The sequence below is a fragment of the Notothenia rossii genome (assembly GCF_949606895.1).
Source record: "Notothenia rossii genome assembly, chromosome: 4".
NCBI lineage: Eukaryota > Metazoa > Chordata > Actinopteri > Perciformes > Nototheniidae > Notothenia > Notothenia rossii.
Window position 1 is genome coordinate 29,975,518 of NC_136902.1, and position 27,830 is coordinate 30,003,347.

The window sequence follows — 27,830 nt, forward strand, 5'->3', positions numbered from 1 at the left end:
TGATTGGTTATATCTCAGTCAGCCAATCGGGGGCAGAATAGGGCGGGCTCACCCTGTCCCTGACTCGAACAACGGAAAGCCTCAAGCAACAAGTTATGGAAATATATCATTAAATTAAAAAAAAAAATTATAAAGTAGTGAGAGGGCGGGGAAAAGCGTGTGAAATGGCAAGTGTGGCGTGAGGCGTGTGAAGAGGTTAAATTGCGTGACTCTCACTCTCAAAGGGTGAGATTTGGCAGCTCTGGGAAAAGTACGGGTGAAAGTACTTTCTGAAAACATTTCAAAAACAAAATCGTATAGAATGGCAAACATATCAGTCATTTAAAAAAAATGTAATCAATAAGTAATGGGATAGTACGTATAATAATGATATAATAGCTTTTGTCTAGACATGTCTTTCTTTCAAAACAATTAAATGTATAGGTATTTTTATAACTGTTGTACAGAGCTAAATTGAAGTTACAGTACTGTTTGAGATTTCTGTGGGAATCATTGTTTGTAAAGCATTTACAGTATTTAAATATCTAACAAGTGATTATAATTGAATAATGAAAGAGTGTGAACTGATCCCACATTTGCTTTTTTTTTTTTAAATAATAAAAAGACTGCAGTTAAGTATCCCAAAAGGTTTTAATAGAGCATTTATTTCCCAAATATGGGAATACTGTTTTAGACAACATGTTTTAGACAACATATTTGGTGAGCAGGTAAAATATGCAGGTAGTGCTACAAGCTTATAAGGTGTATCTTTCCATTTGATCAAATGGGGCTCTGGACAATAAATAGAATCTTCTGGGGGTCAGTGGTGAATGATGGTGGAGGGTCTTGAGTAAAATCATCGTTAACATCAAACCAAACATGATCTAATCTGTTAAAATGTTGACTGCATTTCTTTAAAAACCTCACTGTTGTTTTAAATAAGATTTCATTCTCAAAATTCACCAATATATCTTTATTTCTATAATTCTGTCATCCATAAATAAATTATTTCTCTCTGTATCAAAAAGAGGATTCAGATATAAAGAACAATGGCTCATTGTGTTGTATGCTCTCAATGTACACGCAAACACAGCACAATGAAATGATGTAAAGACGAGCGAAGCACACTGCAGCACTTCAGGAATTATTTCATCTCCGCAAATATACGCAGCCTCGCTTTGTCCCTGTAGCTTGATTGAAATACGCATTTTAAAAACAGCAACATTAAATTAAATCGGGCCTGGTAAAACACATACATATGTACACAAAGTGTGCCTTAATAATATACAAGTGTCTTTGTAAAAGATTAAAATGTAAAAAGCTATTGTATAAAAGATGGCAGTGATCCATTCATACGTCTTCTATAAATATGTCAAATCTCTTTTCCTGACAATTTGATTCCTTGGCAGTAGCATCATACAAAATAGAGGGGAATTATTTTACATTTGATCCACCACACATCAAGGTGGAGTAAGCAGATACCTCGATACGTCCCTGAACAGGGTTTAACGCTTACTGACGCAGCAACGCAGGACCTAAAGGGAACTTCATCCCCCCCGGCAGGAAGGCAAACACCACCGCTGTGTGTGCGTGTGTCACACACTAGTGGTTTGGTACGACAGTCCAGGACTATGTGCTGTGGCGACCTCTTCAGATTGCAGTGTGAATACAGATTCCACCTGCTGCTTTAAGACCAAGGGGAGATGCATAGTGTCTGACTGGGCTCTCAGGGCTCAGCTCGCCCCCTACAGGTAGTTGGAGGTCACAAAGCCGTGGCTGTGGCTGACCCGGCTCTGGTGGATCATGGCGCGGTCGTACGCCACCTGGACAGACTTGCGGATACTGGTTTTGCGTCCCTCCATTATCCGCAGCTTGTCCGCTGTGTCGTCCACACCCAAGGGTGTCACCTTGTCACGTTGCAGCCACTGCCTATAGGACCAGAGAAACAGGTTGATGATGTCACTGCTTTGGACCCATTGCATGCTGATCCTTGTGTTTAATGTAAAGATGTACAGAACAACTATACAGATATTCATTATTTTTAAATAAGATAAAATTCAGGCCACAAAAAAGCAAATGAAATAAAATGATGAAACAACTACTGAATAATAATAAATGTATTTGTATTATTAAACTGCATAGGCTTATAATGTGATATCAAATTAAATTAGATCCAAGAAACATATTGGTCTTTGTTAAAAAAACTAAAGTGACACTTCTTTACCAAGGATTTTATTTTCCTACAAAAACTAGTTATTATGTAGGGATATATATTTCTAAATATATATAACGTTCGGGTCTGTTGAAACTTCAGTCAATTTGTATTAGTTTTAATCAGAAGATTTAGTCTTGTTTCGATTCTAAAGACCTACTTTTATTAATCGTTACGCTATGGGCTTTCAAAACAAGAGCCATGCAAGTTAAATGTGTACATTATTGTTGAAATGATATGGAAAAGCATAGTGTAGTTTCTTTTCTGATGTAGAGGGTATAGGATGCAACTTAGGCATTATGAGGTTCGATCATTTGCTGGGTATTTAACTGTAACAATTTGAATTCTAATTTCATAACACCCAAGGTTTAGAACCACCTTTTTCATTACTTCACATGATGCTTAATGACATTGACAGGCCAATATCCAATAAAACATGTAAAAACAATTAATACAAATCTAGTATTCTTTTTAAGAGCAGCAGCAGCCTGGCTAGCCGTCTGTGTGTCAGAAGGAGCTCTGCAGTAAACGTGTCCGTTCGACCCTCACCATGTCCGCTTGTTGTCGAAGAACAGCACCAGGTAAAGCCTCTCGTTGGCTTCCTCCTGCCTCTGCTCTCCCAGACAGAGGACTTCTTTGGGGGGGACAGGGATGGGCACCCCGTTGTGCAGCATGCCCTCCTCGGGCATCTCTGGGTCGATGATCTGGAACCGACACATAGTCAGTCTCACAAGAAACGTAAGTCTGTTTAGCACTGCACTCACACAGCCATTCTCTTCCTATTTCAGTTTCTACATCGGTTTAAATCACCGTCAAGCTCATTTATGTAAATGTTGCAAAAGGTGCATACAGTATTTAAAGAGCTAGACTTAATAGTGATATTAAGGAGAGCAGTATGTCAAAAAAGTAACATGCCATAAAATAAGTCAAATTATTATATGTGATAGAAAAAAACAACGTTAATGCTTGCAGTAAATCCTGAATCTCAACGCGGTATTTTTTTTTTTGAATGCAAATCAATCACAATACCAACTTTCTCCAGTAATTCTAGAGTGGATTTTACCATAAATTGCATAGAAGTGAAAAGGCAAAGAAAGCAAAGGAACTGGCTCAGTCTTAGTGCACTGACTGGAGACCACTGGACATCCGTAAGGAAACATTTGTGACAAGAAAGTCATACTATAGTAAATAAAAATGCGTAATATATCCTAAAAAGTCATATTAATGTATGAAAAAAGTTATTAAAAAAGTAATAGTTGCGGGCCGCCTGGTATTGGTAGAGCTGGCGGCCTTTTTTCCTGCATGTCATCCCCTCTATAACCCTGTTTCCATTCTGTCTCTACAATAAAGGCAAACAATCTAAACAAGTAATAGTCTTATGTCATAAAACAGTCATAGTAGTATAAGGATTTACCAGAGCAGGGTAGGAGGGGTACCCTCGACACTTGGCCCACACCAGATCCAGAGGCTCCAGCTCCGTCCCATCATCAGACACCTGGCTGCTGTTCCCTGCAGCAGCAACATATATTTATTGAAAATAAGAACATTTACGGGACACATGTCATTTATTTGGAGGCCAAAGTGTTTGGTTTTGATGTTTTGTGAGCAAAATGGAGGGACAAAAGGGTGACATACAATCTTATACAGCAAGGAAAAACATACCAGTGTAGTCTGTGTCTCCATTGACTATATCCAGAAAGGGAACTTTGGAAAGAGCTGGTTTCCCGAGGCTCCGTTTGGGTGGAGAGCAGCTGTAACACGGCACATCGTACTGTTATTGTATTTTAATCATTACCATCACCACACAGCCACTGACAGCAGATATGTCACGTCTTACATTTCTTTGAGCAGGACTGGACAAGGGCTGTACTCAGAGTCGGACCCGCCGTCTTTGTGCTTGTTGAAGCCGTTTGTTAGTCCTGAAAGCAAATGAGAAATCTCAGAAAACCAGGAGGTAAAAACAGTTACGGGCACATCCAAGAGCAGCAATCTTGAATCTCATATCAGTAGCAAGGAAAACAACACAGCATTACCGTCATATAAAAAAAAAATACAGCACAGTATAAACACAGATAAGTGTCTGTGTAAGGGTAGAGGGAACTTTTGTTTTGATGATTTGGTAAACTTAAATGAACAGAAACGAGTTCCTGTTCTGTGATTAGGTAACAAGAGGATGCAAACCTGATGTGATGAACAAAACATTTAAATGGCTAAAATACAAGTTACAGACTGCTTCTTTATCTTTTTAACGAGCGACGACAAGCCTGTTTTTAAAGCAAACATGTAGCTACATTTAGCTTTACTTAGAAGGGAAACTGTAGCATCTGCAACGTACATTTCATTCATTACTTCACTTTGATTTGCTGTCAGATATTATATAGGACATGTTCACTGGTAGCAAACAAGACATACAAGAGTTTCTAACACAGCAATGTTAAACCAATGTAACAAAGTAAAGCCTCTCACCCCGTTCCAGTGTATGGTTTGGCGTCTTCTCCAGCTCACTATCTGAGCCCATGTTTCGACTGGGGGTCCGTTGTTCATTGAGGGTGGGGGGTCCGGGACTTTTCTGTGGGGTCTTGGATGGAGTGGACAAAGGTGTGGAGGCTGGGGTACTGGCTGTGGAGTTGGGGGCTGTGGGGGCGTCCTGCGGCCCCTTCCCGTTCAGCAGAGGATTGTCTCTCTCTCTGAACAGCTTTGCTCCATTTTTTGCCTTCTTGAACAATACAGAGGTTCGTCGCCCGACTCCCCCAGTGGTGGGCCGCGGGGGGGAGCTGAGCTCAGGCAGGCCATTGACCACCGCCTGTCCTTCGCTCTGCAAAATGGGTGGGGGCGACGCCGGCCGCTCCTGTGCTTTCGTGCAATTCAAGTTCTCTGTGGTGATGTCTGAGGGCTCACATTCCATCTTGAGGCGTTTGCAGGCCCAGTTGGAGGGCTGGTGCTCCCCTGTGATTGGCCGCAGGGTGGGAGGCCCCAGATGTGCGTCTCCGCAGCGTGGAGGCGGAGCCGGGCCTGTTGGCTCCAGTTTTGGGGGAGAAGTGGATTTGACGTCTTCTAGAAGATAAGGAAGAAAAAAAAATCAACTCAAATTTCACTCAGCGTTAATTTCAAATGAATGTCCATTTAGTATGTAGTGTGATGTGGTGGTGTAGTTTGCACATGGTGTCACTTCATAATGGGTTACACTTTCATTCTAACAGTCTAACCAGAGCCCAAAGGGAGTTGGGGCGTTCTGTAGATATGGACGAGCTTATCAAGACGAGTGAATATTAACTTTGCTCTCACAACTGTACACCAGCAACATGGTAACATGGCAGTATTTAATGACTGACACAAATCACAGGTGTTCTGCCCACCTCCTCTACGGCAGCAAGAGACTGTTTGACTGGAGCAGTCTGGAGTCAGAAGTGGGATGACATGGCATGACTACGTGGCCAATGGAGAGTGGTGAGTCCATGAGAGTGAAGTATAGAAGGTGCAGACATAGAGTGCACTGGGAGAGAGGAGTTGTGAGGCAGCCATGGCTAACGAGACTCTGTGGGCCCCTACTTACTAGACTGGAGACAGTGGGGTGGTTGGGGTTGGTGCGTGGGGGGGACCCTGGCTCAATTACCTGAGGACAATGTTCTGTTAGCTCATGTTTACAACTGGTCTCATAAAAAAAAAAGAAAAAAAAAGAAAAAGAAAAAAAAGAGGCTTTAAAAAGGTGCATGCATTGGCAATGTTCATACTGTTGATGTGCTTTTCATCACCCACCTTTGTCCGAAGACAAAAGGCTGTTGTCTGCCTTGGCATCTTTGTCGTCATCTTCCTCCTCATCCTCGTCCTCTTCCTTCAGATGACCGTTGAGGAGGCTGTGGCGGGAGGGTTGGCCCTGCCTGTGGCGGATGCTGTTGATCTCCCGACGAAGCAGGCGGACGCGTCGGGTTCGGGCGCCGCTGCATCGCATGGAGGAGACAAAGTCCATCTTTTCTAGCAGCTCCTTCAGCTGCTCCTCCACGGTCATGTGAAGCCGGTTGTCTGGGTCCAACACACTGTCAACTGCACACAACAGGACACAAACATGAGTTTAACACTGGCAGTGTGCTAAAGAGCAAATCATTTGAAAACAAGACATCTATTATCTCTGAACCAAACTCACTACTCAAAACTGCAATAAAAAGATACTTCTACATCACTTTTCAGTTTGCCAAAGCTAGGTAAACTGTCTAAAGACACAGTATATTGTGAATTCTTGATTGGCACATTTAAACCTGCCAGTAAAAAATGTATATTATGATTATACATGTTTAAATAATTACACATCAGTAAATTGAAGAAGATTGATACAAGACCACAGATCCCCAACAGATTCTATGTGGAAACAGTTTTTAGAAAAAGAAGACCCAGTTAAATATACAACCTCCTGCAATCTTGCCAAAAAAAAGTTAAATTGTATACCATATCTGAAACTGAATCCAAGCTGAATTGAATTCTGATCCCATTAAATCAACTTTGTGTTTTGTTGCATTATTGTTGAAAATAAATATTTTTCTTAAATGCACTGGACTAGACCTTACATCAATGTATGCATCATATCATATGAGAGGAATACAGTATATAAAGACCCCTATCTAAAGAACAAATGGTGTTAACATCACATGTGTATTTCCAGCACTGTGACTCACCATCCTCCCAGGTGCAGCTGTAAAAGTCTCGTTTCTGCGGCGACTCTAGGAGGTGCATGCCGGTGTTCAGGTCCAGGCCGGTGTTGGTGGCTTGGCGCTGGGCGTGGCGCAGTACGGCTCCCCCTAAGTCTCTGAGACGTAGCCCTACCCGATGGAAAACGGTGTCCTTCCCGTTGTAGAGGAGGCAGTTGGACACCATCAAGTTGAAGTCGGTCTCCAGGTCAGACAGTGAGCGGTAGGCGTGACTCTCAAGCTTAGAGCGCATGGTGGAAAAGTCCATGGGCTGGCTGATGAACTCTGGGTAGTCTGGGACCTGAGGGGAGACATAACTGCAGTTACTGAGAGGAATGGACACGTATTGGTAGGAACAAATACAAATGAGTTCAAGTGTAAATAATAGGACAGGTGGAAAAGGCTATCGATGGATGAGGTGCTACATCGGGCATCCTTGATCCAGGAAGTGAAAGTCCCATTCACCCCCCACCCCTACAAATGTCACATAACTTACAGGTGCAGTGCTTTGGCAGCTTTGATGGGCAAGACACAGTAAAATTGTCAATATAAAAGATAAAGAACTATATTATAAAATATCTGGTTCTAGCTAAGAAGATTGAACATACTTTGCCTAAAATTGGAAAAAGGTAGATGGCTTTCTACAAGGTATAATTTCATAACCATGCATTCAATGATTCATGTGCACCTCAAATGGAAATAAAGAGTATGCTGTTGAGACAACTGATTTATAATATATGGCTTAAATCTGTTCACTTTAAATATCTGGATTAGCGTTTCTTTCTAATTTGCCTGAATGAAGGTAAGATTTACAGAGGGGAAAGAACATAAACCTATAGGGTCTTAACATTATCTAGGATATTGAAAAGCTTCTCTGATAAGTAAGACTGAGCATGTCAATTAAATAAAAAATGTCATTCCACGTCACAACTCTATACATCCTGCTTGCATCTGTACTTTGTAATTGGTGTTGAAGCAGTGTAATGTCTGACCTCTTTGATGTTTACTGGCTCTGCAAAGATCTCAGCTGTGTCCTTCTCCTGTAGTTGGTCCAGAGTGGAGCGGAGCAGCATCAACATTGGGGTCAACTGCATCTGAAGAGCTTCCTGGTGAAATTTGACCTGCAGTTGTGAGGGGATAAACATTCAACGTCACCATATGTGAAAGTTGAAACAAGTTTTATACAGACTGCCTAAATGCTAAAGTGAAGGGAAGCAGTGTGGGGCGATACTTGTGAAGGAAACTAGCTAATTGTTTTTTGTAAGAGACAGTACATTATCTATTTCTACAAAGATGTCCAAAGCAGACCAGAATATCAAGTTGTGTTTACAACTGGTCACATTTCAACATCCAAAGACCACTGGAGGTCCAGTACATCATCTGTATAAAAAAATATATTTGTTTCCTGATGCTTGTAAATAGGTAACAGATACATTACAAAAACAGAACAATGAAATACAGTTAGTTGCCTGTGAGTGTTTGATATTCATATGTCACCTGTTCCCGTTTGAGTTTCTCCCTCTTTCGGATGAGCTCCACCAACAGCCTGGCTTTTTCAAGATCATGCCGCAGCTTCTGCCAGTACCTCAGTGCTTCTCTGGCAGCAGAAACCTTCTCATCCACCTCGGGCTACCAAGTACACAAATAACATTTATTATTTTCAGCTCTGTTGTATAGTGACTGTATCAGAGATGTAACTAAGGGCATTCAATGCATTTTGGAAATAGTTGGGTAGGACAATGGTTATAGAAATGTGCAGCAACGCAAATCACCAATTATGGTTATTATCAGTAAAGTACTGAAAATGTCACAGAGTGTAGAACAGTGTGCGACCCTGACCTGTTCAGTAATCCTTTGGGATTGGACATTAGAGTGCATACAGCGAATCAGCGGCACACCGTTCCTGGACTGACGTTTCAGCAGCCAGTAGTTATGCAGCCTATGGGTGAACTGGTTTTTCCTTTGAAAGATAATTCCTTTACAGATGATATTCAGCCTGTAAAAACGAGATGGATGAAGGGGTCTTAATTTCAACAAGACAGACATCAGATTATGCATCTCCAAAGAAATGTTTTTATTTGTGTATTTAAATTAGCTAGCAGAACAAAAAAACATTTCATTTTAGTTGACCAACAGACAACATTCTTGTATTAAAAAATAAATCCAACCTGCTTGTGGGTATCTGAGGCACTGTGGCTTGTGGTGATGAACTTTGTTGCGCTATTGCCTCTGCGCCCTTCTTCCCTTTCTTTTTGTCATTCTTGGCACCATCTTCCGACTTCCTGCCTTTTTTTGGTGTAACAGGGCCATCTGTGTAGGCACTTCGTCCTCTACTGGCCCTCCCCCTGCTGCCCACCACTCTTCCTTCACTCTCCTCATCTGAGACGGCCTCTTGTCCAGGAGGTGAATGGGCCACACAGAACGCAGTCTTCTTAACAGAAAACGTTGTCCCGTGAACGTTTGTCTCTCGCACAGGATCGATCTTCATAAACAGGCCAGCGCGCTGAGCACATGTGACGTGAAACGCAGTGTAACAGTTGGCCTTGTGGCATTGAATTGATGCACCGCGGCCCTTCTGTTTGCACAGGTAGCAGGTCAGTTTCCAGCGTGCCGGGGGGATGTTGCTAACCCCTTCTATTGGTTCTAGAAAAACTGTATTGGCAAAGCACACTTCAGGGATCCAGATGGCACAGACCACATGAGCCCAGCGTCCGTCACTTGTTTGCTTGAATGCACCACCACGGTTCGGACATAGAACACAGTCAACAGGTTTCTGAGGGGACTGGAGGCAGCAGCGGCAGAGCCACTGGCCCTCAGGGATGTAGGGAACACCGTAACACTCCTGGTGCACAGCCAGATTGCAGGAGTCACAGAAAAGGATAACATTACTGTTGAGGCACTCATCATCCAGGCACACGCAGCAGAAGGCATCGTCGTCAATAGCACTCTGGGAGGGCGCCCGGCTGCGGGCTTCCCGGTACGCCTCCTCCTCTAGTCGGTCAACAAGCAGCTCAAAAGTGTCCGGTTTGACAGCTGAGTATCCCGCCGACATCCGGCCGGCATTGACCATCTCCAGCCAGGCGGTGTCCTCGTCGTCCATGTCATATTGTGCCTCAGCTTCCTGATCCTCAGCTGAGCGCTCAATGTAGCGGTAATATGCGGCAGGTAGAGGAGGAGCCTCGACCGGTTTGAAGGTTTCTAGCACATGAAACTTAGGTTCAGGGAGAGTCATGTGCTGATGGTGTGATGCATTTAACTTTTCTGCTGTTTGGGGATGAGAATTGGTACAGTGGTTTTTGGAAGGCGATTTGACAGGACATTTGGAGTCTTTCCTGCGTCCTCGGGGTGTGGGGGGTTTGCGGACACTGCTGGTGGGAGATGATGACTGCTCACTGTTCTCCTTGTTGCTGTTACACTCACTTATGTCCTGAGCCATCATCTCATCATCGGTAATGACCTCGAGAGGCTCCAGAATAGAAATGCGGTGAAGCCTACCATCTAGTTCCACCTCTACTACCTTTTGGGCCTGGGTGTAAGAAAGGGTTTCTCTGCTCGGAGATGCCTTGAGGCTGTAAGGGGATGGAGATCGCTGGCGGGCACCCCCACGCCCGCCAACCGTCCCATTGGACTTCCTGACATCAGCCCCACTTCCTGCGGCCACCTGGCCTTTACGACGTGGCTTCCTCATAGGCCACCAATCACAATGTACCTCCTGTAGGTTTAAAAGCAGAAATAATATGAGAAAACATTATTGTCAGTCTGTTAATAATAATAACATATTCTGAACAACATTAAGCATTTCATGATGAATTGTAGATTATTATGTCATAATAATTGTGAAGCAAACCTGTATTCTTATCTAGTTAGACTTATTGAACAGCTTTAATCCCCCTTGTGTTCCTAATATATTTACAGAAATAAGCAATATCTAATGCCATTGCCACAACGACGGTATGAAACTGAAATATTAACATATTTCATGCCTTCTTGACATATTAAGTCATTCAAAACATCCCTGGCATAGCTTGAATGTTGCTGCACAGTGTTATTAGGCAGGGCTGGTGTAAACATTCCTTCACACACCTCAACTCGCAGAACTCTTTACTCACTCAATCCAAGTGGCTACATGAATAGATCGATGCATTGACAGCTGAACACTGCCAAACGTTTCACTGACAGTAAACACATGGCAAATAAAAATATGTAGATCATTCTTGACTTTATCTCATAAACTGTTGGCAACTACTATCAGGGCTAGGCACAACGCAATAAGCGCATCCAATCAGCTTTGAGGAAGAATTGACTGATCCTCGTCTGAGCCAATCAGCTTTAAGAATAATGCGGTCTCAACAGATCAGTGTCCTTATTTCGAGCGTAAAATGTCAGCCATATTTACAGTTTAAAAACACTATAAAAAGCTCTTCTTTAGATTCATTTAAACTACATATTTGGAATGCGGATGCAGTGCTTTGTATTGTCAAGTCGGGATGAAAAAGGAACATCATTGTGACAGTATTTCCGTACGTTACTCTGGTAAAAAAAAAGTGCCGAGAGAAGTAGTCAAATATATCAGCTAGCTAACCTGCTAACTTTAAAAGATTGGCATAACTAACATTATCTGCCTCGTTATATTTTGCCATAGTCAAGGCGCATAACAACTTAAACCGTTGCTAGGTTAAAAGGGGATTAACCGTTTTAAGCCACTCTTTAATAAATAAACAGTGCGTAGCAAACTTGAACCATCTTACCTATTATGGCAACTGACTGACACAGGTAGCTCGACAGCCGGCGGTCTGAAGCCGCTTCCACAGTAATGGTTGACCAGCCAGCCGCCTTACTTGCTGTACTCTCGAAGCTACTAGCTACCGTTAGCCAGCTACAGTTTACTGGCAGCGCCGGTGAATATAGCTATTTTATACCGCCTCCGTTTCTTCACAAGACGGCGTTTGGGAGGTAATCCCAAAGGCTTACTGAGAACACGAGCGGTACATTTGCATTAATAACAGCGTTTTGTCGACATCATTTTGTCAGAAGGAGAGATTGTAGCCCCGTTCGGTTAGCTGGCTAGCTATTTGGGATCCTGAGTATGTACACCGACATTAGCAAGAATAAAATCATAGGACTTCCGGGTAGATGTTTCAAAATAAAGTCCTTATTGGCACATTAAGTGTTTGAATGTTTCACGATTAGAACAACTCAAAATAAGACGACATTTAAATACACTTATTTTTTCCCTCCTGCCAGCATATCCTTACCCCAGTATATTATTGGAATAGAGTCAAAAATAAATGAATGTTGTTGTCAAAACATGTATTGAAATGTGGCAGAAGTTGGAAGAGCAGTATGGTAGTAGGTATAGGCACTCCGGGTCTGCGTAATGCAGAGATACTTCCCCCATTGTTTTTATTATACATGTGGTTGTTGTAATTTACTTTAAATCACTCGTATTATGCACTCATATTACGTTTTGCTTGTATTAATCTTTCTTTTAAAATGTCCAATGTAAATAACTTTCAAATGAAGTAGAACTTTAAAGGGTCTTAATGGTCTTAATGGAAGAAATGCGCAAAATGAGTTCTCATGATATATTTTATTGTGACGCCGAAACAGCCTACTTCATGTTAACTTAATAACAGCAGTTTGCTAAAAGTTTAGCCCACCCCTTTGACATGACCAGGCCATGATTTTCGCGCGCAAGATACTCAACAGTGCCATGACAGATCAGTCAGGTATTGGTGTTAGTACAGCTTTCTGTATTCTAAATGTGCAACCCGTACCCTAAATAATATTCAAAATGTGTACCCCTTAGCCTAAAGAATATTATATGTCATGAAGCAGCCTTTTAATGTACCAGCTAAGTCATTACATATTTAAAAGCTTATGGTTTGGTGTACACTTAAAGAAGTTATAATAGAGCATATTTAGCAGAGACATGAATACACACTACTTGTTGTTCTCAATATCATGCACCTTATTGGCTACCAATTCCAGGTAACATTGAGTACATTTCACACAGTAGGCTAACTGCTAATATTTTGGGGTCTTAGCTCGTTAGCAGTTTCAGTTTTCAGAGAATTTATTGGCGAAACCCAGACTTGTTCCTCGATGATTATTTAATATAGAACGTATAACAAAGCTGTTTTCACATCAAGAACAAAAATGAGAACATATCTTGTTTTATTGGAAAACAACATTACAGTAAATCTTACAGTAAACCCTGTGATATTTTGTCACAATACATTTGCAAGGCAACCCACTGATAGGGATTGTGTAACATGAAGGAAAATCCACACTTGGGAAAAAACTACACAAAAATAAAAAGTTGTGAGTTTTAATAAAATCCCTCCTCTGAACACTGATTCAAAATCTAAACATATCCAGAGTAAAAGTGAATTCATGGCTGCAATATACAAGGGCACCATTGGCTGTATGTGTTCTAGGTTGGGACATCAGTAGTTACAAGACATTCATTGGGTCACGGAGTCATAGTCAGGGTATTTTTTCTCTTGGAGTCTCGTCGTGGGAACGGCACAAAACTTTTCACCTCTTTGAAGCACAACCCTGTGGGCGCAGAGGGAAAACATTTATTTTTGTTATGTCCACCATGTCCCCATTTCAACAGAAATCCATTATAAGGCATATTCATTCTTAACAACAATTATACATCGCAAGTGATACAGGGAAAGATTTCATTAAGTTTGAAGTATGGTTGTATAAGGTATTTATCCATAGTTTGTAATAATGGCGGTCGGCACATCCCCAGTTTGAGGAAGCGGAAACTATTTACTGCTGTGAATTGGGCAGCAGCAAGACATATTTTATTCCCATAATTCTATCAAATTATTGAATATTTTCACGGCTTTATTTTTACGTGTTGACATTAATTGTACCCTGCTTTAATCAGAAGTTGCTGGTCCGTTGCTAACTGGTTGGTTTGTTTCTGTGATTGCGCAAATGTGATGTTTTAAAGTGTTGATTCTTATTCATCAAAGTCACTCAATAAAACCAACAAAGGAATTGATTCGAGCCAGTAATACAACAGCAACTCCTATGTTCTGAAAGTTAAAATGAATTATTTTGTACATGGAGTCTGTTGGCTTAGAAGAGAGAATAGCATACGGATTCAGTTTACCGTCTTAAAGGGCTGTCTGATGGCAAAATAAAGCAGTGAAAATATTCTAAATTTAGAGTTCATAAACTGATACTCTTGTTTTACAAACTAGGGGCCTACCGCCATCTACTGTTTTATTATAAGTATACAAACCAACAACAATCCAAACTATCCTATTAACAGAAGCCCTGCAACAGGAGGTAGGTATAGTGATAGTTGGAGTAGATGATTTAATATGGCTAACATTTACAGTTAGTTACTTCTTTTAATATTTTATAATGAGGCCATAACTGATTAGTAATGTACATTAACACTAAACAAATCTGCTCATTGATTATATTATGATAGCATCTTTTAATATTCTTTTTTGCTTACGTTTCCACTCATCCAGGGTCAATGTGGCATTGTCATGGCTGTCATCATAATGCTTGGGTAAAGGTAAGTCGTCTGGGTCTCTTAGGCCGTCGAAATATGGGTGCTCCAGAGCTAGCTCTGCTGTAAGTCTCTCGTCCCCGTCCAGAACCAGCATCTTCTCCAGCAGGTCGATCCCTGCCCACAGTAAAGGGCACAACATATTGCCACAACTTCATCAAAAATAAATGCAGAAAAATGTAAATGAGTGTTTTTTACTGACAATACTACAGAGAATATTATATTATACATACAAGTTCAAAGTACTTTTGGCTCAGTGTCTACGTATTGTTACAGTTTAAGCTGTTTCCAAAAAGAATAGATTCCGCTAATGCCAAGATGATCAACTAAGAGAATGTGTCCTTTTCTTGACCATCCTGAGAGGTTTGATCTCTGTGAATTACCACAGAACCAAACAGAAACATAACCCTAGCAAAAACGTTGGTATTCATAAATGATATTCAACAACTATGTAATCGATCATGCCAACAATAACATTTAGCCAAATAATGTTTAAGTGGCTCTTACAGTGTGTTAAAAGGGTGCAAATACTGTTTGTGGAGCAAAGGCTGTGTCTGAACTTACCCTTTGCACTGGCTCTGGGGAACAACGTTGAGAAGTCTTTTCTGGGATAGCGAGGAAGGGCCTTAATATAGGTTTTGGCCTGTTTTAAAAAATAAAAGATGGTTACAATTAAGCATCAAAAACTAATTTGTACCTCATTATAATGCAAATAAAAGTACCAGCTTCAGGCTTTATTGTTTTCATTTGGCAGACATCGTATTTTATTTTGGTTATGGACTAGAATTATTCCAATTACATGCATTTCAACTGATCAGGAACTGTGACTGAGGGAATCAATACACTGTTTTATATTTTCCAAACAGCTATCAGCTTATGAGTAATCTACTGCTGCAGTGTGCAGGCGATATCGTTGATACTGTAAAATTCAAGGAGTCATTGCATAATTGAATTAACTTTGGTGACGTTGAACTGTATTGTATAGGATGGTTCTGTCTTCTTATGTCTAGGTAAGCCACACATTTTTAGATTAGTGCATGATTATGCATATTTACATAATGATCCCATGTTTTTATATATATTTTATATTTATATGACAAATTCCTGAATAGATGAAGATTGCTTCAGATTGACTGAGACATATGTTTAAGCAGTTACTTGAGGTACATGGATTAAATAAATATGTTGACGATTCAATTCCATGTCTTTAAATAACTGTATGTTCCATAAACCCTTGCTGCAACCCTCAGGACAAACCTCATACTTTTAGTCCCACCACAGGTAAAAAAGGCCAAATATCAGTAAGTTGTTGCGCAACCAGCTAACTGTAGATTCAAGACGTAAATATACATTTGTTAACATACACATAAGGTAGTTTGACCTACCTCTGGACTGTCCAGTTTCTGTACGAACTCTGATCCAGGAACTCCAGTTACTTTCATGATCTGAGTCAGCTGGTCCATGTCTGGTAATAAAGGGTTAAAATCAAGGATTTTTTAACCAGGTAATCAATAACATCCATTCAGTAGCAGTAGAAAGTAGGATTTTCCCAGAGGTCTATAAAACAGAATAATAAAATAAATTGAAAGCCACAAGTGACCGCTTTAAGATGCTATACATCAGTAAAGTGCAAAAAAGAACATCAGAAGATAATATTAAATATGCAGGAAAAGTATGTTATACAGTGCAGTAGCAGCTGCCTTGGATGCTGCCTGAGGGAAGGGGTTTTGCTGAATGTAATATACTGTGATTTGTGTTCCCTTCTGCACCTTATTTATAGTTCCCATCATCAAATAAAGCTGTCAATGTTTAATAAAGTGGCTTCATCACCTTTAATATTACAATGATTTAATGAAGTGAAATTAAAACTTGATGACCTGTCGTTCGGGAATCATTCAGCACATTCACATTACATTACATTATTAAAAGTCCAGTACATGGACAGGGCTGATGAAAGGATACAGTCTCTCCCTTTGAAAAGGGTTTTTCCATTGATCATTTCTGCCATGATGCAGCCCACAGACCAGATGTCCACTAGAATGAAAAAAAAGAAATATGTGAGTAAGCACCCGGGCAGAATACTCATTAACACAAGTGTAAATTGTTTAGGTGTGAGTTGCAGTGTGTTGGAGATATGTGCCGTAGAGATGGCTGCCTTTTCTCCAATATATCCATGCACACTTCCTTCTGAGCGGTCATACGACAGACAATTGTAGTGTGGTAGAAAGTAAATAGTTCCTACATGAAACTGCTCACAACAAGGCCTTTGGATTCTTTTGAGTAACTGGGACCGGATTTCTGAAAAGAAACACTGCTGTTGAGTTTTTAAATCTCAATCCAATGCATTATAGTTATTTTACATTTAAGTCCAGGCAGATACTTTGACATCAGATACATTACTCTGCAACTCACACCTAGCATTCAATATAGAACAATAGAACTACAGGTCAAATAAAAAAATGTTATGCTCAGTGCAATACAAATGAGGAAGATGGGATTTATACATCAGAGCAAGTTCCTATTCACCATAGTGCAGAATATATTGTGCTAATGCTACTAAGGGTGTCAATTTGCCAGAGTTGCTTTCTGTGCTACTTTCCATTCTGCGGGAGCTGTTTACAAAATGCAATCCCACTATCTCATAAAGACACATAAATCCTGAGAAAGTCAGTTTCATTGAGCTGACAGCTCTGTCATGGAGTCTCAGCACTTTCAGGCTGCTGTCAGATCCATCTCGGTCAACTGCTAACAGATTAAGGGTCGTAAAAGATTGATAGTCAAAATGACACCGATGCAGCTTCAACGACAGGATTATAGAAGCTGCTGACCCACAGCGTACCATGCAAGCCAGCCTCAAAGAAAGAAAGCCCTGTAACTAGAGTTGGCATGTTTTCACACGACAAACAGTTACAGCACCGAACAGGCCAACTCCATACTGAGCCGACAGCAGGGACGGAGGTGAGAATGAGTAACAGCTACGATTGTCTTGCCAGTCTGGGTGTAGTGCATCCAGTTCAGAATGACCTCAGGCGCCCGGTACCAACGGGTCACCACGTAGCCTGTCATCTCAGCGTCAGTACTGCGAGCCAGCCCGAAGTCCAGGATCTGCACGGTGAGCAAAAACACAGATCACACTCTGGAACGTGAACACAGAATATTCACAAAATATGTCTGTCAAATGAATTGTTTGAAAAGGTGTTTCATTTGTGCATGCATATCAGTGGACACTTCCTAAAATGCATAGAGAATCCATCATAATGGTTCACATTTTCCCATCATAAGATGTTTTCATACATAAACATTTTTAAACATTTAACCATTTTGCATCACTAGAGACATTTTTGGCAACAATTGTTATTTATTCCATGTCCTGTTTCCCGTATATTGCTGATTTTCAAGTTTATCTTGTACTTTGTTACTTTCTTTGAAACCTGCTGAATCCAATTATTTTCTTGCTGCAGCAGCAGCAGCAGCATCATTTCAGCTTTGTCATGTTTTCTGATGTAATCCTTAGAAGTACAAACCTTCAGTTCACAGTCTTGGTTCACAGCCAAGTTTCCAGGCTTAAGATCCTGTAAAAGAGAATGAGCTGCTGAGTGAGGGTTGTGTATTGCACATAGAGATTAACAGAAAAGGATACTGCTTGTAATGTGTAGTATCACTGCAGGGGCTGAGAAGAGCCTTAGTGCTTGTAGTTCCCGTAGCTCAGCCTTATGTCTGTATACTGCGGGGATTTAAAACAGGGATTCTTTGTTGTGACTCAACTATAAGCTGACCATGAAACTCACATCAGCATTTCTGCAGAGTCACTCATAAAATACTGGGACAAAAGGTGTGATAAGGGCCGCGCTGTTAGTGAGTGTTGATAACTCCTTTACTGCGATAGGAGTTACAAGAGTAATTGCAGGGTAACACTGAGCGTGCATGATCATATTTCCTGGAGATTAAACACACATTCACAAAAACACAGTTAGCTGATCAAGAGATCAACCACCACATATAAAAAATTCCTTAAGACAAATATTTTTTTGTGTTTGTATAATCATTACCTTCCTGCAAGGAAAACAAAAATATATATTTAAAGGAGCCCTATTATGCTCGTTTCCAGGTTCATATTTGTTTTGTGCCTCTACAGTGACATGTCTCCATGCTTTAATGTTCAAAAAGCTCTTTATTGTTCTCATACTGCCTGTGCTGCAGCACCTCTTTTCACCCTCTGTCTGAAACCAGAGCCCAGTCTGCTCTGATTGGTTAGCTGGCCGGCTCTGTTGTGATTGGTCAACCACTTAGAGATGTACTGAACCTTAGCCTATCACATACATTGTGATGGAGTGCTAGCCAATTGGAGTGCGAGTGTTACACAGTGAGCTCACAACGTTGCGAAAGTAAACAAAGGTCTACAATGGAGATGCTTCAGGCAGGGGGGGGGGGGGGGGGGGGGGGAGTGTGTGGGAGAGAAACTCTAGGGAACTTTAGGAATTTGGCCATTGCAGACCAGTTACATGCACAAAAACCTATAGAACATACTACAGGAAAGGGAAGTCCCCCATAGCATAACAGGGCCCTTTAACAGTAGATGTTGCATTTTGAAATCCCACACAAATCAGAACTTTATGCCCTTGAACAGTACCAATAATTTAAAAATAATGTTCTGTGTTTTTTTTGGCAAGATTTTATGCGCAACAGATAAGAGGCCGTCATTAATCTTTCTTTTATTATATTATCTTAATGAATTGTCTTTCTGATAGATAAGTGGTGTATTTATCTAACCTGACTTTCTTCTCCTCACACACCCACTTGGCAGTGGTTCTGACGGGTGTGGCCTAACATCTCCAGACATGCAGTAAAAAATCAGAGAGTTAACTCATCTTACCTGTTGGAGCAGGGTTTCTAAACTGTGCAATAACAATGACAAATACAATTCCCATGTACTTCTGCAGTACAGGAAATGAGCATGTGTGCTATCTAAGACAGATTATTGCACACTGCACACATTGCACAGCCTTAATAACAGCCTGTAAAAGTATTTTTTATCATAATGAAGCTTTCTTTTTTTTACCAAAGCTTCAAAGTTGACACAGACATGAACTTGTACATACCCTGTGGATGATTCCAGCTTTGTGAATGTACTGCAGAAAGGGAGAGATAGGGCATATATTATTATTGCCGTCACATACAAAATATATGCATTGTGTATGGCAATTCTATCTTTAAAGTGCCTTTTTTTTTTTTTTTTTTTTTTAAAATGGTGGTTTTATTAGTGTGCCAGTTCACCAGACAATTGTCTATTATTGTTTAATTAGAGTGCATTAAAGCTATAACATGTGACTTATCCTCATCAAAATGTCTGAAAACAACTTAAACTACTGTATGTTACATGTGCTAACATTATCCCACATTTCTTTTTACATTTGTCTGCCAACAAATCTTATTAGATTTTCTTCCAGTTGTAAGCAACATGCACTTTTTAGATCTTAAAATGTTTTAGCTATGTATTTTAACCAAATGATTGTAATAATCGGAGAAGCCCTCCGATATGTCCAGTTGGAGGAGAAGACCTCTTTGTATAATACGGCTTCTGTTAAAGACTTTCAAACAACTATTTTCAAGATTACGTTTTGATTGAAATGAGTGGCACAACAATTACATATTGTGTGTTTAATCTGTGCAAAGTCTAGTTAGGCTTCCCGGCTCACCCTGAGTCCACACAGCATCTGGTAGACAAGAAACTGGACTTTGTCTTCTGTGAGGTGACCCCGCACCTTGGACAGGTCAGTAAACATGTAAGGCATCACCAGGTAGCTGAGAAAAAGTGGGGGAGGGTGAGCAGGAGAGTGGATGGAGAGAAACGCACACTATGTTCACCTCTATGGGTATATGTAAACCTTTTTCAGTAAAGATCACAACTAATAGTCAACATTATTCCTTTGCTGTTCGCTGATATTTTCCACACGCTGTTAATGCTGTTATCTATTCCTTTCTATACATTGATTAAGGAGCTTGTGGTGCTTGTGTATATTTATGTAACATTAACGTTTATACAACCTTCACTATACTCTTCATCTTTGCCGTTTCCTCCTAATTTGCCCATTCAAAAGTCTACGTTTGCGAACTAACGGTAATCAATTCAAAAATGTTCCCTAATTTATGTGGTTTGCTTAACTACTAGTAATTGAGAAATGGTTAAAGTTTCCCTTGTTTGAAGTAAAAATTCAACCAATAAGTATGCTTATTGTTTCTCTATTTCTCTGAGACAGTAAGGGAATAATAATATCATAAGATCCTAGTGTTTAGGCTAGGTCCTTTTAACATGAAGTGTACAAAAACATGTTGAATGTATGGAGAGAGATGGTTATCAGACTTTGGTGTGGAAGAACTTCACAGGCCAGGTTTTTATAGCAGTACATGGTTTGACAATAACATGTAAAAAGGGGCGTCCACATTCTTTGGGCCATATAGTGTATAACATTAAAGTGATCCTTTGTTCATACATCGTCACACTTTCTGTTCAAAGCACACACTTCTCCTCTCAAGAGATGGTGCCTGTCTGTCTCAGCCTGATGGCTTTGCTAATATTAGGAATAATACTCACAAGTCCTGCATTTCATCGAGGGTTGTGGCGGGTGAAAACACATCGATGAGTCCTATCACCTGGTTGGAATGAAAGAGCGAGGTGACTGTTACACACATGGGAGCAGACGCAATAAGTTGAAGCATTAACAGGATATAATCATGTCTAAAATGCAAAATTGTTATGCAATTTATTATGAAAGTGATATTTATTCCTACGTTTTCATGCTTCATGTGTTTGAGCAGTCTGAGCTCTCTGTATGCCCTCTTAGCAAAGATCTCGGACTGGAAGGGCCTGTGGAGCTTCTTGATGGCCACTTTCTCTTTATTCTTCTCGTTTATTGATGAGCTGTGAGGGGAGATGGAAAAACAAGTCATTCTCTTGCACTCTGCATGTCTCTTCTAGTATCACTAAGGTTTCACTCTTTTGAAGTCAGAGCAGTGAGAAAAAGAGTTTCACTCTTGAAAGCAAACAGGTTCTCAGATGAAGGCACTGTACGTGGGACTCAAACTCTAACAGAGTGAAGGGGGATCTGTGGTTTATTTAGTATGAACATGTAAATGTTTGGCAACTCGTGATGTCTGCTGTGATCTGCAGGGCAACACATCGTAGGCGGACAAGCTTGTTAGGCTATTTGGAGCCACATCCACCAACACAAATGACACACATCTCTTGTGCACCATAGTGCTGTGGAGGATGCACAAATGTAGGATATTGCATTATCAATTTGACACGCAGCAAGCCAGATAAACATCCACAAAGAATACAGTTCATCTAACACATATATTTGTGATGAAACTGTTATTTCTTTCATTAAAAATATGTTCTTGCCTTGCTGTGGTTCTAATTTCACACTAGATGAATAATGAGAGATAAGCTCTTATGGATCAAACCCCCACCATTATCTGTAAAAAATACAGCTAATGGTGGTGGTTTGATCCAAGTTCATCAGCTGGTGCTTCCTTTAAAGGTCAGATATGTTTGCTTTGACAGAGCACCACTCCCACACTATAATGCTTACATCAGTGGTACTCTGTAATTGATAAAGGAATTAAATATTCACCATAATAACATTAATGGAAGTCTGGAGAAGATCGATTGGTGGCTGTGCAAAAATGTCTTTGGTTGGGTTTTGCTGGGGGAACTTGGACGCATTAATTATCAGTATTTGTAACATCTTAAAGTGTAGGTTATTATTCCAAGTTTTTTAATGTGGATATTTTCCATATGAAACTTGACAGCAGCCTTAATTAAACCAACTTTTACATACTTTTCCCCATCTGACACGTTAAAGATATCCTTATTAGCGTGGATTTAAAATGGTCCATCATTAACATATGGCTTGAAAGGCGTTTTTGATCTCTTAAAGCAATATGACTGATAAATAAAAATACTTCATACCACAAATAATAACAAGTATACCAAATGTATGAAATTGCAGGTTAATTGACCATTACACTTATTATATTCATCCAGTCAGCTAGATAAACAACAGGGTACCTGTAAATCAATAATGTTAAGTGATGGGTGTGTCTGTGTCATTTCAAACCTGTGCAATGCATATACATGTAAATAGGAAGCCTCTATATAGGCACTGTTTATGTGGCTTCTCTGTGCTATTTCTGTACATTTTAAAAGAGTGCATGAAGAAAGGAAAGTGGAAAGTGGCCATATTTAATCTAAAATAGCAACATATAGCAGCATACATTGCATATCAATTAAAAAGGTACGGGTAATGCAATGTGTTTTCTTTACGCTAACACATGATGCTGCCAGGATGCGCTGTATAAAATACCAGGTGTAATTACTTGATATAGTGTGAGGTATAGCTGTGTCCGTGTTGGCCGTGTGTTAGTGTACAGTACGTTACAGGATACAGTCTATGGATATAACCCAGGCCCACCACAGGCTGCGTGTACAGCTCACATTTATGAATGCTGGGCTCTCAGACCAAGCAGTGTTTACACACAGTCAGCTTCAAACTACGACACACATTTGATACAGCGTTAAGGTAGACGACACTCACCACACCGAGCCGTACGCCCCGGTTCCTATCTGTTTGAGCCGTGTGAATTTCTCCGGGACTTCCCACACCGTGCTGTTGATTTCCTCACGGTAGAAATGAGCCCGAGCCTCCATAACGTAGAGGAAAAGGCGAAGCTATGAAAAAAAGTTATGCTTCTTCTTCTTGTAAGCCGTTCACTTATTCAAAAGGTAAAGCAATACACTACTGTAGCGCGAGACAGCATTACATACAACCAACTTCCCTAGTAAGAGGTTTTCAAAATAATGTGGGAGGAAGCAAACAGCTTGACAACATAATGCGCGAAATGTCCATAAATGACAATAAATAATTAATATATTATATAATTATTATTATTATTATTATTTGAGATATTGTTAGGCTTTCTTGTTTTATAGCTTTATCATTAGATTTTTCTTAATTACACCGGCTGCACCGTCGATAGTTACGCCACTGGGTAGGCCCTATGTAATTTATTTCAGAAACACTTTTTGTTGTATTCCATGGAATGCTCTTAACATCCCGATAGCAATGAATATATGCCATGCTTTGACTATATACATTAAAACAAATAATCTGTGGAAGCCGTTGCGCTGTAAAAAGCACAACCAATCATTTTAGCCGGCCCGGCAAAAATAACTGGATGGCATACCTGCCTGTCAGCCTTCCATCTGTGCACAAATTTATCTCGTGCTCTCATTGGTCATGTGTGCGTTCGTGTGTGTTGTGCTCTGTCTGTAAGGAAGTGGCAGATTTTTCCCGGCTGTTTATTTTCAAATTCTAGCGCACTCGAGCTGGTTTCTCCAAAATTACCTACCCCACCTTTAAGTTTACTTTTTTTGTACTTTTAAACGTTATTGTGAAGGCCGTATCATTGCACTTCCTGTCTTAACTTGCCTACATTTAGTTAGCTTGAATCAGCACCACAGAGTGTCAGTAGCGTCATTGTATTACGGCAGACAAAAAAGCCTGGAGGACTACTAACATGTAGGCTCATGTACTTTTCCTTTTGGAAAAAACATTTAACTTAGACTTTCATGCATCTGATGGAAAACAGCCACATGATTTGTGTAAAATCACACAGCTTGCCTGCCGAAACATGTAAATATGACTCGATGTTCTACCACCCACACATAGTAGGTGTTACTTGTCATGATGAATAATCACTGTATTGCCAGCAGTGTATGAATGTATCATGGACATTCACACTTACAGACATGGATAAAATGAAAAAAACCGTAGCGTAATTTGTTGAAAAGAGCAATTCTCCCTGAAAAGCTGGAAAATTAACAAGGAAATCTGCAGTGTAATCAAACCAGGATCTGCTCCACATGCAGATGAACTGACGTTGTGAATTTAATGTTGGTTTATTATTTTTCATCCATGTTTTTCACATGTTCGTTATCAGAACTGTTATTACAGGTTTCAACTGAATTATAGAGGAGCTGCTGATAGTACTGTCTGTGATAATAGACTACACGTTAACTACGTTTCAGCAGTTTGAGAAATCTCTGAAGTTTTCCATTAATCCATTTAACAAATTAAACCTCATATAGGCCTATGTACAAAGAGTGGTCTTAAGAGTCTCAATCTTACATTAGGTATATACTGTAATATATAGTAGGATTCTCCAGGATACACATATTTGGTCTATGAAATATTTGTTGGATCAGATGGGGACTAAGAATGTGTAAAAGAAGTGAAATCGTAGGCTGAATTTATATTTATTTATAAATTACATAATTACCCAATCAACTTTGTTGTTGATTGAAATGTGTAATATTTAGTTTTATTCATGTAATATACACATTCTCATATTTTGGGTGCTGCAATCAAGGTAAAAAAAAGGTATGAGGTAGATATTTTTAAGTGTCTGATACGTACGATTTTTTTCCTCACGATGACTAAAACATTTATGTAGGAGTTGAAAGGATTATGGATCAATAACAGTGACTAAGCCATTACTTGGACAGCTGCTGCACTTCCTGGCTTTCAAAACCCACCATCCATCCTGTTTGAAAGAAAAACATCCCGCCTACTGTTGCAAACCTAAGCCGGTCTCTTTGTACTCAATTGATTAGCAAAATAGAAAGGAGATTGAACTGATTTATTTATAATCTATAATCTGCAATAATTATCATTTTTATGTATTATTATTGTTATTATTATTATTATTATTAATCTGCTTTACCTGTTGATTGACATATATACATATACACATATACATGCACATACATACACTGATATACATATATGCACACATACATATACAATCATTTTTCAGTTGGCGTTGGCATCCAATGCCTTATTTATTATATGTAATATAATCGTATAACCATACCTTCTACTTTCTGTGGTGGTTTGATTGGGAAAGCAGCTCACACACAGGACAAGCTGACATTGTTTTAATGCCTTAAGAATATTAAGACTTTCATCACCTAACCTTGGAGCCTCAAACTCAGCAGGTCATTTTATGAAAATATTCCCTAAAACAAATAGCTTTCTAAATATTAATTGTTTATACAAAACAATATTATATTTTTAATACGGATTGGGATATAACTCTAATTTTTCTGATGTATTTTTTCTCAATTTAACTCTTTGGCGCAAGGCATAAAATAAGTGCAACTTTGTCATTGGCAATCCATATTCAAATATACATAAAAGTATTGTTATCATATACACAATCTATGGATGTTCTAAATATGGCAGTAACTTTGTCCATATCACCTCATGATATAATAACTATTGTATAACACAGGAATTCAAAACAAATGTGTTACCTTAAAACAAGAATGAGGTATAATGTAAATGTAAAATTACAATAATACATAATGTTGGATATTTTTTTTTGCTTTGCCTAATAACTTTAACTTTTGTTGTGTTATTGGGATTGGAGTTTGTTCCAAGCCGTTGGTGCATAACATCAAAGTACTTAGCCCGCCCTTTCTCTATTTTTCTTCCTAACTTTCTCCTGTTTTTCTCACCCTGTGTCTTTAATTTTCAGCACTTTCTCTGTCCTCGACCGACATCCGTCCTTGACATCTAATTTCCCCCTGACCTCATTCCAAAAATGTTCGGTCTGCACTGTATGCATGGTGTTTCAGTTTCTTTAACCTCTGTAGAAACAGCGATCTCCTGTATCTTTTCACAACGCCAACATGAGTTAAGATGAGAGTGTTTTCTGCCAAACACAACACAAGTACTTGCCATAAGGTTTTGCTTAGGTATAGTTTGAGAGCTGCTTCGAAAAAGTTATGAAGAGGGCACTTGTTTGGGAAATATTTTCCTATGTCTACAACTTTGACCCAGTTTATCAGTTTCTTTGTAGTGCCCTCACTGAGCACAGACCTGCAACCTTGGGCCCTCACTGAGCACAGACCTGCAACCTTGGGCTGCTCTCAGTGTTTTTGTCTCCCTGTTCCTGCCTGTTGGTGTTGAGGTGTTATTGTGCTTTGCCTGTTTTATCTTGTTATGCACAATGTTGATTATTCTTTCGGAACCAGACATGGGTCTGGGGTCGATTTTTTTTAATTTGAAGGCAAACTAATACTAAAATGTAAGCATGTATTACACATGTATTTCAAGGGCTGCGTTCTAGGTGACGCTGTTGAGCCATTGTGCCACGGCTATATGTGTTATACTCATATTTTAGAAATATGTAACCAGTTTTGAATGTTCCACGTTTATTTAAAAAAGATTGCATCCTGAGGCCTTCAAATTGCGATCATTTGGCACAAGAATTATGATATTTCCTACAATTTCAGATAGGGTCTTCCAGACGAAGATTCTCAGACCCTAATAATCCACAAATGCCCAATGGTCTCCAAAGGAAAATTTTGCGCAGACACAGTCTTTATTCAATAGTCTGACTATAAAAAGAATCAAACGAGCTTAAAGTTTGCCTCACCTTGTTTATCACCTTGACCAAAGGCTAGAAAGGATATTTTGGCAGCCACACTGTCCCGTTGTGCTCCTCTCGATGATACTTCTATTTGAGTTATTGAATCCACTCTGTCATTGATGCACATTACGGGTAAGACTGCTTACTTCGTTGTTCTACGTAATTACTTTACATACCTGCAGGATCATATATCCCAAAATTGAGAAATCCTATGTGACAGACATCTGCTGCCTGTCTGCTGCTGCCAATATGGATCATACATTAATTTGCTCTTTGCTATTTATATGCATTCCCGGGTCATTTCCGAAAAAACATTTTCATCAACAGCTTGAAGAGGGCCTCCATCACTCTGTCTGTGTAAATGTCAGCGAAATGCCAATTTATGGAGTCTTTGAGACACCAAACAGAAAGGATTTTGATTAACTTCCAGTGAGTGAATTACATCAGCTTCTGGCAGAAAAGTTATGACAGATGTGTCTGTTACAAGACATTTGCCTGAATTTTGTGATACAAGATTTGTTGAAAGGGACACATTTTCCTTTCATGGCAACATAATAATTCTGACGATAATTCAAAACGATTCATGCCATGTATGAGAGTCAATTAAAGCGAATTGGATTCAGTAAAGTGATGTGAAAATGTAATGTCACCCACACATAATGTAGGCTATTACATTACAGAGGCAGAATGAAGCAACAACAGTCCTCTCAATCTTTGTGGATTTACAGTACGTTATGATTATCCCAGTTCCAAAAAACACAGCATCACATATTCTTCAAGCCTACTAAGCCTGCCACATATGCTTTGAGCTATAATCCAGTTTTGAAATGCTGTTTTTACAGTATGTACAAGCTTGACGGGATCAACCACTCAGGATCTAACCACACATCTCTCAGTCTAACTCAAAGTCAAATTTGGC

General features: G+C 39.8%; 2 protein-coding genes across 2 annotated transcripts; both read right to left on the reverse strand.

Annotated features, from left to right (window-relative positions):
* Positions 1 to 611: 611 nt before the first annotated feature.
* Positions 612 to 12,041, reverse strand: brpf3b (bromodomain and PHD finger containing, 3b). Its single transcript, XM_079676723.1, has 13 exons — positions 11,619 to 12,041; positions 9,039 to 10,582; positions 8,710 to 8,866; positions 8,368 to 8,499; positions 7,863 to 7,991; positions 6,859 to 7,171; positions 5,948 to 6,232; positions 4,658 to 5,245; positions 4,029 to 4,110; positions 3,854 to 3,942; positions 3,606 to 3,700; positions 2,741 to 2,895; positions 612 to 1,908 (listed from the first exon to the last, which is right to left on the reverse strand). The coding sequence occupies exons 2-13, from the start codon at positions 10,556 to 10,558 to the stop codon at positions 1,725 to 1,727; spliced, it is 3,729 nt and encodes a 1,242-aa protein (XP_079532849.1). The 5' UTR covers positions 10,559 to 10,582; positions 11,619 to 12,041; the 3' UTR covers positions 612 to 1,724.
* Positions 12,042 to 13,030: 989 nt separating this feature from the next.
* On the reverse strand, positions 13,031 to 23,315 carry mapk13 (mitogen-activated protein kinase 13). Its single transcript, XM_079676724.1, has 12 exons — positions 23,011 to 23,315; positions 21,203 to 21,332; positions 21,006 to 21,064; positions 20,110 to 20,215; positions 19,513 to 19,542; positions 17,938 to 17,985; positions 17,404 to 17,518; positions 16,376 to 16,447; positions 15,799 to 15,878; positions 14,978 to 15,056; positions 14,357 to 14,530; positions 13,031 to 13,431 (listed from the first exon to the last, which is right to left on the reverse strand). The coding sequence occupies exons 1-12, from the start codon at positions 23,121 to 23,123 to the stop codon at positions 13,346 to 13,348; spliced, it is 1,092 nt and encodes a 363-aa protein (XP_079532850.1). The 5' UTR covers positions 23,124 to 23,315; the 3' UTR covers positions 13,031 to 13,345.
* Positions 23,316 to 27,830: the final 4,515 nt, after the last annotated feature.

Excerpts from the sequence above, each read along its gene's own strand:
- brpf3b (XM_079676723.1), bottom strand. The coding sequence starts at position 10,558 with ATGAGGAAGCCACGTCGTAAAGGCCAGGTGGCCGCAGGAAGTGGGGCT. Across the intron at positions 6,233-6,858 it reads CAGCTGCACCTGGGAGGATG|TTGACAGTGTGTTGGACCCA; the intron begins GTGAGTCACAGT and ends TGTTGTGTGCAG. Across the intron at positions 5,246-5,947 it reads CCTTTTGTCTTCGGACAAAG|AAGACGTCAAATCCACTTCT; the intron begins GTGGGTGATGAA and ends CTTATCTTCTAG.
- mapk13 (XM_079676724.1), bottom strand. The coding sequence starts at position 23,123 with ATGGAGGCTCGGGCTCATTTCTACCGTGAGGAAATCAACAGCACGGTG. Across the intron at positions 16,448-17,403 it reads GATGCACTACACCCAGACTG|TGGACATCTGGTCTGTGGGC; the intron begins GCAAGACAATCG and ends TTTTCATTCTAG. Across the intron at positions 15,057-15,798 it reads AGAAACTGGACAGTCCAGAG|GCCAAAACCTATATTAAGGC; the intron begins GTAGGTCAAACT and ends TTTTTAAAACAG.